Here is a 14,719-nt window from a genome sequence, read left to right on the forward strand (position 1 = left end):
AGTTGACAGATGGTGGCGTCTCAACTAATGTCTGGAGACAGATTTGGCAAATCCCCTGAAGAAACTAAAACTCGGTCCCACAATGCTTTGTTAATCATCACACCAGAGATACAGTCTCTGAATGATCAAAATCCACAGCAACACTGGCATCATCACTCTGTCCACTCTTCTACCGAATCACTCCGACACGCCATCTCTTTCTCTCACCCAGTCCTTTCCTCTCCTTTCCTAACAGCTGATGGCTCAACTCCTCCGACTGTTAACTTGTGCCCCAGTTTCACACAGACACACAGGCAGATGCTCAGAGGGTTGGGGTGATCAGTGTGAGGGCAGCAGACAGGGAGGCATATGGTCTCAGTGTGGTGGATGCTCAGCAGTGTCACATCTGAGGATCAACGACACGCCACAGCCTGAGTGCAACACACACACTGGCAACAAATGGTTCCGATGCAGACCTAACCACAAGCAGATAGAGAGAAACATCAACTTAATCACAGAGACAACACACACACACACATTTATAGAGACGAGACAGGAACATCCCACAGTGTCATAAACTAATCCTCACAGAATCAAACGATTAGCCACAAAATAACACCCTGACAGCACTCTGACTGTCCTACCATCCTGCCCCCATAGAGAGGCTAAATGTGTCTGATTAAAACACGCAACTAAAGGAATCCTGAATCCTCCCATTCTAGAGTATTGTGCTTGGAAAGTACTAGAAGAGCTGTTTCCCGAAGGACAAAGGATTCAAATCAGAAGCAATCACAGCTCACTCACTTCAGGTAAGGCTGTTCCATGAACACACACACAGACCGTCAAGTATGCATATGCAACAACAGTATGACGCAACCACACGGGAACATTGTCTACTCATCCAACAGAACCACATGTGCAAAGCTCTCAATGTCAAAGAAAGCTCCCTTTCCTATAGAAGTATTATGTCACAGAGGAAAGGTTTATATTCAACAGTAGAATAAGAGTCGGAATCTGCCGGGTAATTCAATATGAACAGGCTGCAAACAAATTAAAAACATGCTGCAACACCAGAGCACTGCCATTTGGCAGTGTTTCAGCGACTCTGAACGCAGCCCAGTTGGCCCCAGAACGCAGCCCAGTGGGGGGCTGGCTGAGGATCGATGGAGGGTCTTCTACTTTGTGCTTAGGGGGCTGTGCACTTTGTTCAGTCACTGATGCAAAACTGAAGGGGGCGACCCTGAAATCAATACTGGACCTGCATGGTTAACAAGGAGCACTTAGAGTTTGCAATTGCACAGAACAAACACACAGCCTCACTAAACAGAGAAAGGACCCGAGTCCAAAGCTGCTTGAACCTTGAATGTGTGCAGATATAGAATTTCAGCTCTTCTTGACAGAGGACGGGTTAATGGGGGTGTTAACTATTTTATTATTCAAATAACAATGATTATCCTTAGTAGCAGCCTTTGTAATCAAAAACATCATAAAAGCCTCCAATGTTTTGCACTGAAACACCAGCCTCATGAGAAGTGTTGGCGTTGAAATAATGACATTATAGCCATTGCTTTCTCACTCAAGGACAGGTCTGACAAACAAGTGAAGAAATGTCCCCAATACCTTTAACCCAGCTTACCAGAGACTACAATAATGTAAACAAGGTGAAGTCAGGCTGCAATTGTAGCCATTGTCCTAATGATGTTGTTTTTAACCACAGCACATCATTTATGACCTTCCGAGACTGTAAACTTTGTTCCAAATAAATGATATTCACTGATAATGTCACTAAGATTAATGTGTATTAGTTTAAATTGAAATAGTCCGGTTAAAGAAAAAACAGTTGTTTTTGTATAGTTACCTCATAGGGAAAAGGTTCATTGAAATAAGTAAGTAATCTTACCGGCTAATTCGTCCGGTTCCAGCCCAGTTTCGGTGTCTATTCCGCATATCACAAAGTAGTGAGCGAAGCGGCAGGGCGCCGCTCCAGACGCCGCGTTGGTCCCACTCATCTTGGAACACAGATCAGCGTCCTCCCGTTCCTAGTACTCCAACCGAGACATCTACATAGCGATAATTAATCTGGTTTTAAAACTATCCTTTAGTCTTTGTAAATGGCAGAATAATAGTGCTCCGACGCAAGATTAAATTAGTTTACTCTTCGTCAAATATATATTTAAATTGATTGAAATATCGAAGAGAACACTTGCTGGTTCTCGGGTCGCACAGACAATACTGATCGAACCGAATGGGATGAGCGAGCTCGGAGTGTGTGAGTGCTTGCTTCCATGCCTCGCGAGGGTGGCGGCTCGACGCGTGGCAGGGCGGGACATTCAAACCAAATCTGATACATACATTAGGTGGATAATGTGCACTGTATGTTGTCTACATGTTAATCAATATTCTGCAGTCTGTTTAATTTTCTCAGAATTGATTAAGGTTAATTAAATTATTCATATGGACATTATCTCATGAGATGGGCCTAACATACAGTATTAAGCCTGTTATTTCCCCAATATTCCTATCCCATGCAACATACACAATGGACTTCCTCAGGTTAATGACTGGCGAGGTGAGGTTAATGACCATGAGAGTTTTAGCACTGTGCTGGGAATGGCATTTTCCTCCACAGCCCAGTGCCTCTCCTCTGACACCTGTGCAGCTGAGATCAAAACACACACAGCTCATTTACAGCCAGTCAGAGGACAGTGTGATATTATGACCCCTTGCTGAGAACCTGTCTTCCTGTCACAGAGTGTGAGAAATGAGAGGGGAGAAAAGGGAGGAGAATAGAAGAGAAAGGCTACCATTACATTGGCTGAATACTGGCTGGATTTGAACCCTACAATCCCACAGGCAAGGTCAGCCATGTACAGAATCCTGTAGTCTATTAAGTAACAAACTGGGGTTGAGGAAACAGAAACAAAAGCAAGCTGATATCAAGTATGTAAGTTTAGGACTTTTCAACTTGTGAAGAGATATATTTTATTATAAACTGGGTGGATTGAGCCCTGAACGTTGATGGGCTGACAGCCGTGTTATATCAGACCGTATATCACGGGTATGACAAAACAGTTATTTGTACTGCTCTAATTACTTTGGGAACGAGTTTATAATTGCAATAATATTTTTATTTTATATACCACAGCTAAGAGCTGTTCTTAGGCATGACACAACGCGGGCCATATACCACACACCCTCATGCCTTATATATTCTATACATTCTCAACAGGCCTCCACCACCCTTGGCCCTTGTAGGCAGCAGTTTCCGCTTGGCTTTCTTCAATAAATGCACAATAAGTGTTGTGTAGAAACAGAAAACATGACTGAAGATTCTGTTATCTGTTCTGATTTATTCACCTATGTGAGTCTCTCAAGCCTCAACACATAGGAGAAGGGAGAAGCCTTGCACAAGCGAGTGGCTGAAATGAAAGGAACATTAACATTGTACTTTGCTTCCTTCTGGTGGCGTAACTGTGTGTGGCTGGTGGTGAAGGGTAAATAATACTATAATTCTCTTCATTGGATGCTGTGTAGTCTGAGAGGACAGGCAACAACAAAAACCTATTTTCTGTATTTATATATTAGTTCAGTGCCATAACACAGTAAACAGAGGTAAAATAAAACAGTACAATATCAAAACGGACAAAAACTGACATATATTAAAAACAAAAACAAACATGGCATTTCAACCAATGTTTAAGACGAAGTATAAAACCAGTGACCTGTAAAGTACACACCACTCCTCAATACCCAAAACATTAGCAGTAGTTGAATTTAACTACAAGCAACATCTACGGCCACAGATAACTATAAACCCAGTGCAAGGAACTACATCAAACAAAGTGACAATGGCTTCAAATATCATTTGATGACGGATATCTATGATTCATTTGATCACCAGTGTTAAAAAACATGTTACAATTGACACATTTCGTTGTGTATGAGACTGCAGAATCTCATAAAACAATAAGCTCAGTCTGGTTTCTCCCCTTTAGCTTTGGTTCTGGCTGCAATAAAACAGTCAATAAAAAAAGAATGTAAACAAACTTAATACAATGTACAATACCATCACTATGATGATTCAATCACTATGACGCTCTAACAATACTATAAGAGTACGAGTAACCGGACACCAATCACCCTTAGGTGTCAAGAGTAACAGTAAGGCATGGTATATAAAACATACGTCTGACGGTTTCAACCACAGCTAACCGAACCTATTATAGGGAGAGAAATCAGATGTCTATTCATTTAAAAACAGATACAAACATGTAGAAAAGTAAACTGCATAATGTAGCCTAAATATGGCTGTCTGTAATGTTTAAAGTTTTTTAAAAAAAGAACAGCATATGAATAATGTCAGGTTTGAGGTAAAAGTATTGTCTTTGCCAGTTGCCATCAACTACTGTTCGCCCGTCTCGTGTATCCTGTCAGAGCCGACTGATATGCTTACAAATCTCCTGACCACCGCTCGTTCCAGCCGCCCACAGGAGAGCTATGGGGACTGGCCGTTGGCTCAACTCTTCTCCCTTGGCTGGAGGATGAATGGTAACCACGATGGGTGCTTACATTCTGAGAGGAACCTGGATGGTGACCGTGAGAGAGGCGTGCATTCAGAGAGGTACCTAAGAGGCAAGCATAAGAAAGCAGGTGATAAATGTTCACATTAGCACTGTAGGAAGTAGCCGTCCCCTAGCAAGTGGCTTTCCAAGTGGAGATGAAGGAGCAGTAAGGCAACTTTTCAGTTCAAAAGTCTATTCAATGTACACAGGATCCTGGGAACACTGCCTCAGCATATACTTTAAACGTGGCTAGAACATATTCCAACCCAGTCAACACAAGTCACACTTTCATGGGTTTCAGTTACCCAACAAGTTGGTATTGACGTTCTCGTCGATGAGGCTGATTTCTAATAAAGGTTTTGTACACTCTGAACAAGTACATCAACCTTTTCCCCAAGCTCATTCTATACTTTATGGGTCGTAACCATTTGATTAGAAACACTTTTTGACTGCACCCCTTTTGATTGGAATGAAACGTTCCATACATATTTGCCCATGGTAGAAGTGCCAAAACATTTAGAAAAAAAACATTTAGGAGACAAAAGTGCTCAATGTTGACCGATTTTGCATATCCCATTCAGTGTATGCAAAAACTTTAAACTCTTTATTATTTGTTTTACTTTTAACATCAATTATCAAAAAAAATTAAACTCTTGTTTTTTTTTCTCTCCACTGTATCTTAAACCCTAATTTGCATAATCTGAGGTGAATATGTTGTGACCACCATCGGTTGAGACACAGCATACTCTTGCCAATACTTTTTTGGAAGCTTTTAAATGATATCAAACTCAACCGTTTACCTTTCCAGTGATGAAGACATGGATGTACGGTAGGGTATGCAAAATTGTCAACTTTGGGCACCTCTATCTCCTGAATGTTTTGGCATTCTGGTCCAAAAAGTCACTTTCTCACATCTTCTACCATGGGCAAATATGTACGGGAAGTTCTGTTCAAGTCAAAAGGGGTGTGGTCAAAATGTGATTGAAATAAAATGGAATTACCCTTATCAATTACATATGGTAATGAATGAAGTCCCATTCTGTGAGAGTTTCAAAATACATCTGTCTGTCCACCCTTATCACTTTAACTCCCAATTTTACTTAGGTCATATTGAACCAGGCTCACAGGCCTGTGTACAATTGCATAATACATTTGAGTACATCCGAACACAACATGAAAACGGTCTACGTCTGACACTTTTCTAAAAGTAAAAATACATATTCAACTCTGTTTGAAATACTGGGAAATCATTGGTGCAATTGTAAAAGTAGCCTACCACGTGAGGCTGGCATAGCCTGCGACGTACCTTCAATTTCATTTGGCCTCTTCCTCTGCTTCTCTGACCACTTGTAACCAACTCCAGTTTTTCTTGCTGTAACCAGAAGAACTTGTCAATAACTGGAAATCCAATCAAATGCATCTAAATATTGACTTGTAGTGTGTTATTCTGTGTGGTTGTTTTTAATTCCAATGCTAGCTATACATATTACACTTTGAGGGAATACATGCCATTTTCTTTTGCCAGTGGCTTGTGATTGGTGTCCTTACCCGAGTGTCTGGAGTCTTTTGGAGGTTCATGATGGAGAGACTTTGTCAAATGCTTTGCCTGAACAATGCTCTTCTTCATCAAAATGGCAGCAGGCTCCTGCATTTCCCGCTTCCTCTTGAAGCTCTTTTCACATAAACCGCTTGGTCCAGGCTTCAGCTCCCCTAGATCTCGCCGCTTCTCTTCCCTAAGAGGGGACTGTTCCTTCAGATTCTGGCAGTTCACAGTAGCATCTTCCTCTTCATCGTCAGAAGGCTGTGCAGCTTCCGGATCTGTGTAAGACCTGTTGAACATTACGTGATTTTCATATTCATGGGGATTGAAGTAGTGCACGTACATTGGATTCAAAGGAAAGCTGACATTCCGCTTGGGTTTTGGCGGAGCATCGACACGTTTTAGAATGGGTCGAATGATCCTGGTCTCCGAGCTGCACCTGGGACTGGCCTGTGGACCTTCCACTTCCTCTGGAGGACACCCTGATCGTCTACGAGTCCGGGGGGTTGGAGTCGGGACAAAGCTGCTCTCCCAATCTGAGAACACCTGCTGCCTCGCAGTAACTTTTGCCCCACAATGTCCATTGCCATGTTGCTGTGATATCCTAGCCGGATTAGAGCAAGCATGACTACCTGGGCTATAACCATTGGGACTGGCAGGCTTGATACAAGGTTTGGGCTTGTGTGCCACTCTTGCAGGTTTGTTCAGCATTTGTGATTCAGGTGAAGCACTGGGAGATGTCTCTTCTCTGTTCTCTCTCTCATTCCCATCCTTTGAAACTTCTGGAGTTCTTAGAAGCTTCAGAATCCTTGGCAGCTTTGGCTTGTGGGGCAGCGAGTCGCGCTCACACTCGCTTTTTGACAACTTTCCTGTCTCATTCCTATTCAACACCTTCGGAATATTTGACAACATCTGTTGGGATGTCAAGTCGCTCTCTGCCTTACATTTTAGTTTCTTGCACGAGTCAGGATTCTTAGAGACCATTACCCCTAAACTCAGAGGGTCTCCTCTATCCTCCACCCTCTTCTGACTTGGTGGGCAACCTTTCCTGACAAGATGTTTGGGTAAGGACAGCTTTTTCAATCTGACTTTTAGGGGTTTCATTTTTTGCTTGTGTTTCACACCGTTCCTCTGCCTCTCTTTGACAACAGGAGACACTGACATTACAGGGGAGTGGTGTCTGCTAGTTTTGTATAGGGTTTCAGTCTTTGGCCTTTTGGGGACTTCCTCAGTATGTGTTGAGGGTGAGCCATTTGTGGAAGGCTTTTTGCGGATGTTTAGGGAGAGTTTGAGAGGAACAGTGGTAGATGAGGATCCCAGCACATGGAGGGTTTTCACCCCAGGGCACGGCAGTGAGTTCTTACTGTTTCTGTCGCTCTCGCTTTCCACCAACTGGCACTGTAACTCTTTGGAGTTCCTGCTTTCAGTTTTAGTTGAATTTCTCCTCTTCTGTGACGTCTTGTCCCTAGATTGACTGGCCTCACCCAGTTTTTCCATTGAAAGTCTCCCCTTCTTGTCTCTACTTTGATTGTCCTCACCCTCTTTCTCAGTTGAATGTCTCCTCTTCTGTGGCTTATTGTCCCTGGATTGACTGCCCTCACGCTCTTTCTCAGTTGATGATCCCCTCCTCTTGTCTTTGCATCGACTTTCATCGCTCTCAGTCAAATGTCTCCTCTTGTGTGACGCATGTGGCTTCTTGTCCCTGCGTTGATTATTCAAAGTGTCCTTCACCCCAGAGCTCTTACGGGGTTGGGATGGGGACTGTCCCCTCTCTGTTCTCCCATGGCATTTCTTGGGCTTTTGTCTGTCAGATGATGTTGGATGGAGGGTTTCCTCCTTTTCCATTTTTTCTTTTACTTTTTTCTTTTTTGGTTTTGTATTGAGTTTTGTTATGGTATTGGTTTTGTATTGAGTGACAAAGTTAGCAACTTTGTCATACTTCTCTGCAGGTGAACCACAGTCCTCTACAGGTGAACACCACTTGTCTGCTATGATGTTAGCTCTTAACTTAGCGTGGTTTTCAAACCTGTGAATTGGTAATGTACTTGTCCTACAGTCTTGGTCCTTCTCTTGCGGTATTTCCCTATCCTCAGAACCAGGACTGACTTTGCTTTGGGTAGTATGTCCTTGAGCTGACTCACAGCGTGCTTTGGCATCAGTTTCAGGCTCTGTCCTTTTAACATTAGAAGCATGAGCCTCAATATGAGCATGTTGTTCATTAGGGTTCTCCTCTGTCTCCTGATCTGAATCCTCAATTGTATCTGACCAGAAAAAAAAGTCAGTGATCGGTATGACACCTGTATATTGCTGCATTTCTCCCTCTGTCTTATTTTCACAGGATTGATTGTTATCACCCTCTTCTTCAGTTGATTGTATCTGCTTCTTGTCCCTGCATTGATTGTCCACAGTCGCCTTCCCCCCAGAGTCCTTAGGGACCTCTTCTGTCTCCTGATCTGAATTGTCGCTTGTATCTAACAGGGTAAAGCATTGAGCGATTGTTAAGCATCTTGTACCTTGCTGCAGTTCTTTCTCCCTCTGACAACTGGTGCATAGGCCACTTTCAAACCCATTGTCAGTTTCAATAATACAAGGACAGTAGCAGGACATATCTAAGCTGCCACTTTCTATATGCTCTGGTTGCTTTGTCTTTGTCTTGTCTTTGTCTTCAGAGCATGGTTCATGGGACCCGAGTTGGAGGTCAGAGCCATTTTCGATCTGGCAAAACAGTCTCATGGCATCCTCAGATGTCAGGACGGTCAAATGCATTGGGGAAAGGGGGTCTGTGTCCGAGTCGGTTGTGAGGTCTGCATTTGTAGGGCAGTTTGAGTCTGTTGTGAAGTCTGCGCCTGGTGCCTCTGTTTCAGCAAGCAGTTTCACAGCATTCTCTGGTGTGAGGACGGTCAAAATCATTGGGGAAAGGGGTTCGGTCTCCAAGTCTGCATCTGTTGGAAGGTCTGTGTCTGTTGAGGAGTCTGCAACCATCATGAGGTCTATGTTTGTTGTGAGGTCTGAGCCTGTTGCTTCAACGGGTTGTCGTGCAGGAAATTCCACAGTCTCCATCTTGCTGTGGAAGGTGTCATCCATTTTGACTCCCCCAACAACTTTGGAACTCTCCTCTGCTTTATCTGGTATGAACCAGAGAGACCAAGCTCTTCCACATTCTTTGTCAATGTCATTCAGCTTCTCGTTGACATTTAACCAGGATGACCTGTAACCCACTTGGGAAGAGCTGTCAACATGCGCTTGAATGGGAAACTTCTCGACCACTTCCCCCAGTGATATACCACTGACTGCAAAGAGAACCACTGCTTCCTCATCCTCTGCGGCCCAGGCAGACACATCTCGCATGATTTCCTTATCCCTTTTATCTTTTAAAGCTTCTACCAGGTTAGAGGTTTCCCCGCCCCAATACTGCTCCAATATGGCTTCTAGACAACCATCCTTTGCCTCTGTGATTGTTGCTGCCTTCTCCCGATAACTAACCAGTTGCTGCAGCGTACGTAACTTGAACTGAACTTCAGCAATTGTGGACAAAACAAGAGATCTCTCATCTGCGCCGTTGGAGCTAACTTCCACGATTGTCTGGGTACCTCCGGTGCGTACAATATCAGTTGCCTGAGGGATGGTGTGGACAAATGGTGAAGGTGAACTCTTGTCCGTCTGTGTGATGACCTGAAGGACCTCATCATTGTCCTCTCCAGTAGATGCCAGTGAACTTGTAGCAGATGCATCTACAGGCTTATCATACTCCATAGAACTCTCAACTTGAACCGGCTCATTTAGGACAGATAGAGAACTTGCATCATCTTTATCTCTTTCCCACAGGCTTTCCACTTGTTGTTCGTTGATGGACCAGGCCCGTAAAATCTTAAATGGCAGCTCATTGCCTGTATTCTCTGTCTCCATTGGCTCTGGGGACTGCTGTGGACCCATTGGAGGAACAATAGCCACAGGGGGCGGAGTGGTGGCGACTGCCGTCAGGGTCATGCACCTGGGGGTGGACTTAATCTCTAGCCGTATAGTGGAGTCCTCAGGACTAAACCTCTCAGGGGGCCTCACCTGGTTGTCTTTGGTGTTACTATGTAGGTGCCTTTTGCCTGCTTGTAAAATATCCATCTTCTCTGTGCTGAATTGTTGTGCCTGGGAGGGGTCTTGTGTTGAGTTGTTCCCATTTACGGGTCCATTTTTAGATCTTAAAACACTGTGGAGCCAGTCCTGTATTTCATTGAGTGAGATCTTATGTTTATGAGGAGGTTTTTCCTGAAGTGTCTCAGTGAGAGGTTTGGGAGGAGAGGGAGCATATTGCTGGTCAGTGGTGGCAGAGGTCTGGGTGTGAGAAACCAGAGCAACATTGCCAGGAAGAGTATCTGTTTTTTGTTTTATAGCTTGGGAAGGAACACTAGGTCCTAGTATACCATGGCTGGCTGACTTGGAATGGGCCCTAGAACGTCCACTAGACCCACCCCTCGAACGTCCACTAGACCGACCCCTGGAACCACCCCGAGAACGTCCACTAGACCGACCCCTGGAACCACCCCAAGAACATACACTAGAACCACCCCTAGAATTTCCACGGGAACCACCCCTAGAACGTCCCCTTGAGCATTCGGTAGAATGCCATGTAGATTCAAGGGGACAATGTCCTCTAGCATGTCCATTGGAATGGGTGGGATCGAACATCTGCCATTTGCTTTCCAAGTAATGGAGATTGTTATGATTCACTCCACGACCAACCAGATAATCCTGGTCGGTGTTATGGTGATGGAAAATATCCTCATGCCCTCTTTCGACATTGAGTGGGGGTAAAAAGTCATTGCTGGGGAATTGGGGTTCATGGTTAGCCCACGTTTCTATTCTGTCTCCACTGCAGTGTAAGGTTACATTAGGAGGTGCCTGTTCTCTCAAGGGTCCATAGAGATTGGGCCTATCCCTTATGTTCTGACTTCTGCGATGGTCCTGATGATACAGAGGCGGTGGCTGGATCTCTTGTGTCCGATGTCCACGGAAGTCCATCTGAGAGTTTTGTTGATGGGAGTTGTAGTGGGCCTGCACGGAATCCTCATGGTTCAGCCACTGGTGTTCCCTTTCCTGTTGGGTGAGGTACTGTCTTTCTCCAGCTGGGGGATCACTTTCCCAGTGAGCCATACTATGGCAGCTGTATCCGTCACCGTCACTCCATTCTCTTGATCTGGCATTTTCACAAGCGTTATACATGTTGTGTCAGCTCTATCTGTCCCAGCACATTGAGCTGACTAGCATTTCAAGCATTATGGGGCACCATCCTCAAAAGTTGAATTGAAGAGTTTAATTCTAGAGAAAGAAAAAAAAGAGAGAGAAACAGTTGTGAAAACTCCGCAATGGTCAACCAACGTGTGGATTTTTCTAACATACACTGCATCTCTGAAACATGTCTAGGACATGTGACTGCCAGTTCAGACATTATGGGTTGAAATTTAGAGAGCTGCGCACAATTCACAACAAACGGACACCATCAACATTGTACACACTCATATAGGAGGAGCCTGTGCCCCACAAATAGCAGCCTGGGCCTGGTCAAGTTGACCCTCCACATCTATTTGGTGTATAATATGGCATTGTTGATATCCAATCCTTTCTCAGGATTAAACCTGTGACCACACAACAACTGTCTCCAACCTTGAGGTGATGCAGAGATGCAACCTTGAAGTGAATGTTAAACAGTTACCATAACAACAGAGGCTTCATTCCTAGCTATGTAGACAACTTCCCTCAAGTCACACCAGGTTTTAAGCTACTGGCTTTTTTTTAATTTGACCTTTATTTAACTAGGCAAGTCAGTTAAGGACAAACTCTTATTTACAATGAGAGTCTACCCCGGCCAAATCCGGATGACACTGGGCCAATTGTGCGTCGCCTTATGTTACTCCCAATAAATGGCCGGATGTGATGCAGCCCGGACTCGAACCAGGTACTGCAGTGATGCCTCTTGCACTGAGATGCAGTGTCTTAGACCACTCCGCCACTAGGGAGCCCAATCTCAGGTTGGACCAGAGTGGAATACTACAGTTACGATTAATTAAGCCAGCCAATAAGCAACCAGATACAACTATTGATTTTCTGGTTCATAAAAAAAAAAAAAAAAGCTAAACTTAGATATGGGTTTTCGTTTGTCGACCATGCCCATTTGAAGCGTAGCTTTCTAAAAAATAAAGTTAAATAATATTTAGGCAAGTTAGCTGTCTAACTCCTTTTTTCCTGCTTTGTAGTATAACCCTCGGGGCTGCACAGGAAAAAAGAATACATTCTAATCAAAGTTTATTGGTCACGTACACAGTTTAGATTGTTATAAGATATAATAAGAATTCAATATTAGAGCGAGCTATGGCAAGAATACATTATATTTGCCTTTTAGCAGACGCTCCTATCCAGAGAGACTTAGGGTTAACAGAAATTAGGGTTAACTGCCTTGCTCAAGGGACAGATTTTTCACCCAGTTGGCTCGGTGATTGAAACCAGCGACCTTTCAGTTACTGGCCCAACACTCTTGACTACCTGCTACCCCAGCATATAAATAAGTGTGTATTGTTTGATTCTAGCTTAAAATATACTTCTTGATGTTACCATATCTCATTGATTACTTTGGATGTATAAGGAAGGTTGGGGTCAATGAAGGGGGTAATATGAACATGGTGTATGGAACATTAATGAGCGAGACGAGTGCAGATAACATTTGTTACAGAATGTAAACTATTGTTGAATATCAACGCTCCTAAGGAGAACGGCAAAGGAAAACAATCTGGTTTTAGTCACTGATAAAGATAGGACAGGGAGGAGCGAGGAATTCGGCCCGAGGTCAAGTAAACAGATGAAGTGAGAAGAAACAGTCTTTTCCCCACACACATATCCTTCCACGCCCACAAAGGTTCTAGCATCAGGCAGGGCCATGACGACACCAGGGAGAAGAACCAATTAAGTTTCTGACTAGCAACAGAGATGTATTGGCTGTCTAGATGTGCAAGGAGTTGACTCCGCCTAGTAGGAGGGTATAAATACTTGCGCTTGTGTAATCATACCTTGTCTTTTGCAGCTGTTTGACCCAGTGGGTGATTAAACTTGCTTTGAGCTTTTTCTAGTCTTCCGTTTGAGTTTTTAGTCTGTTTGTTCAGAACCTAACAGTATAAACAGTGTAACTAAAATGTGATGTAAAGTGGTAGAGATGTTAGAATGAGCCGTATCGAGAATTGATAGGTGAGAATTGCCTGTTAATTGAACGATTAGAATATTCCGCCCTGAAACATAATTGTATGGAATTGATTAGAATGTATAAAATCATAATCAATAAATGTGTAGTCCTAGTCAGAATTAGGGTAAAACAATATGTCTTTATGGTATTTTAAACACAGACTGTCTGAGCTCGGTGCCGACCTGACTAGAGATTTGGGAGAGAACGGGGAGTACGTCTCAAGGACAAAGTCACCATCTCTGTCGGCTGGGTAGTGAGACAGACCGTGTGTGCGTAGCAGGACATGTGTGTGCGTATGTTTGTGTGTATGTGTGTGCGTATGTGTGTGCGTATGTGTGTGCGTGAGAAGTCAGTATAAAATGAATTATTTTGTATTCTTGACTTTGGAACGTTCCCGTGAATAAACCTTTTTGACTATTTAGCTGGGCCTCCGTCTGTTTCATTCGACCAGGATCTTACACATTCTGGTCTGCAGACAGAGTAATATAATTAAATTGGGTTATGTATCTGGAAAACATAATTCTCTTATCAAGAATACCAGTATTTAAATACACAAGGTGAAACGGGAAGTGTCCAGTGGTTTAATGTATCTATAAAATGGGACAACAGCATTGGTTGTGTGTGTGTGTGTTAGTGTGTGTTTGATAGCGTGTGTGTTTTGTGTGAGTGAGCATCACTTGGTAGACGGTTAGTGATGGCTGCTCAACAGTCTGATAGCCTGGCGATAGGCCTGAAAAAAGGACATGACGGCGCATTTCCATTAAGGTTTTACCCCAGTGTTTTACCCAAAAGGCTCTGACTTTTCTCTATCCGTCTACACAAGATGGCACCCGTGTCTCGCTGGGCCATGCCTCCAGTGAACCTGCTCCGACTTAGAGTCAAGGTTAGGCCACTGGTACTTTCCAGCCAGCATTTACATAACAATGGCTAAATGAGAACATGGGCGTACACCTTCGAAGGTGAACACCTTCCCACAAAGCAACTGTCTTAATTATGTAGAGGTTGTTGATTCTTGTTGAAGTACTCACTCTCAGCCCTAACTATGGAAACACAATTTCCCTAGTATAACATCAGGATGTATACACTAGTGTAACACTGGTGTTACAGTAAATAAAAACATTTAGAGGACAATAACATTAGTAGTCATAAGCAGGAAACACAGATTGGAACCGTGAGAGGGACTGACTGATGAGGGATGAGGTAATCCAGTGGTGTGGAGTCACAGGGGGTTAGGATGTAGAGGAGAAACTGGGTTTCCTGTCTAAGGTAGGTAAAGGCCATCAGCTCTGGAGAGGAGAACCTTGAGACTGACAGGCCAACCATTCTGCATATTCCATCATATTGTTCCACCATGCCATGCAGCCAGTTGGATGCATATTTTTTTTACATAAATGACAAGATGGAGCCGAAGAACAT

At 43.7% G+C, this 14,719-nt stretch overlaps 2 protein-coding genes across 11 annotated transcripts in view; both read right to left on the reverse strand.

Annotated features, from left to right (window-relative positions):
- LOC139378662 (DENN domain-containing protein 5B-like) overlaps nt 1-2,246 on the reverse strand; it is a 72,740-nt gene extending 70,494 nt beyond the window's left edge. For 5 of the 9 annotated variants that reach the window (XM_071121041.1, XM_071121037.1, XM_071121039.1 and 2 more), the window contains exon 1: nt 1,880-2,197. In XM_071121041.1, coding sequence (XP_070977142.1) covers nt 1,880-1,988 — 109 coding nt within the window. In that variant the 5' untranslated portion in view covers nt 1,989-2,197. Of the gene's footprint in view, nt 1-1,879 lie in introns of all 9 variants that reach the window. The other 4 variants (XM_071121045.1, XM_071121044.1, XM_071121042.1 and 1 more) reach the window with 2 other exon arrangements.
- Nucleotides 2,247-3,085: 839 nt separating this feature from the next.
- Nucleotides 3,086-14,719, reverse strand: part of LOC139378663 (titin homolog) — a 31,097-nt gene continuing 19,463 nt past the window's right edge. For both annotated transcript variants that reach the window (XM_071121046.1, XM_071121047.1), the window contains 3 exons: nt 6,090-11,391; nt 5,848-5,913; nt 3,086-4,604 (listed from right to left, as the gene is read on the reverse strand). In XM_071121046.1, coding sequence (XP_070977147.1) covers nt 4,429-4,604; nt 5,848-5,913; nt 6,090-11,295 — 5,448 coding nt within the window. In that variant the 5' untranslated portion in view covers nt 11,296-11,391 and the 3' untranslated portion in view covers nt 3,086-4,428. The remainder of the gene's footprint in view (nt 4,605-5,847; nt 5,914-6,089; nt 11,392-14,719) is intronic.

This window comes from Oncorhynchus clarkii, chromosome 21 (genome assembly GCF_045791955.1).
Source record: "Oncorhynchus clarkii lewisi isolate Uvic-CL-2024 chromosome 21, UVic_Ocla_1.0, whole genome shotgun sequence".
Lineage (NCBI taxonomy): Eukaryota > Metazoa > Chordata > Actinopteri > Salmoniformes > Salmonidae > Oncorhynchus > Oncorhynchus clarkii.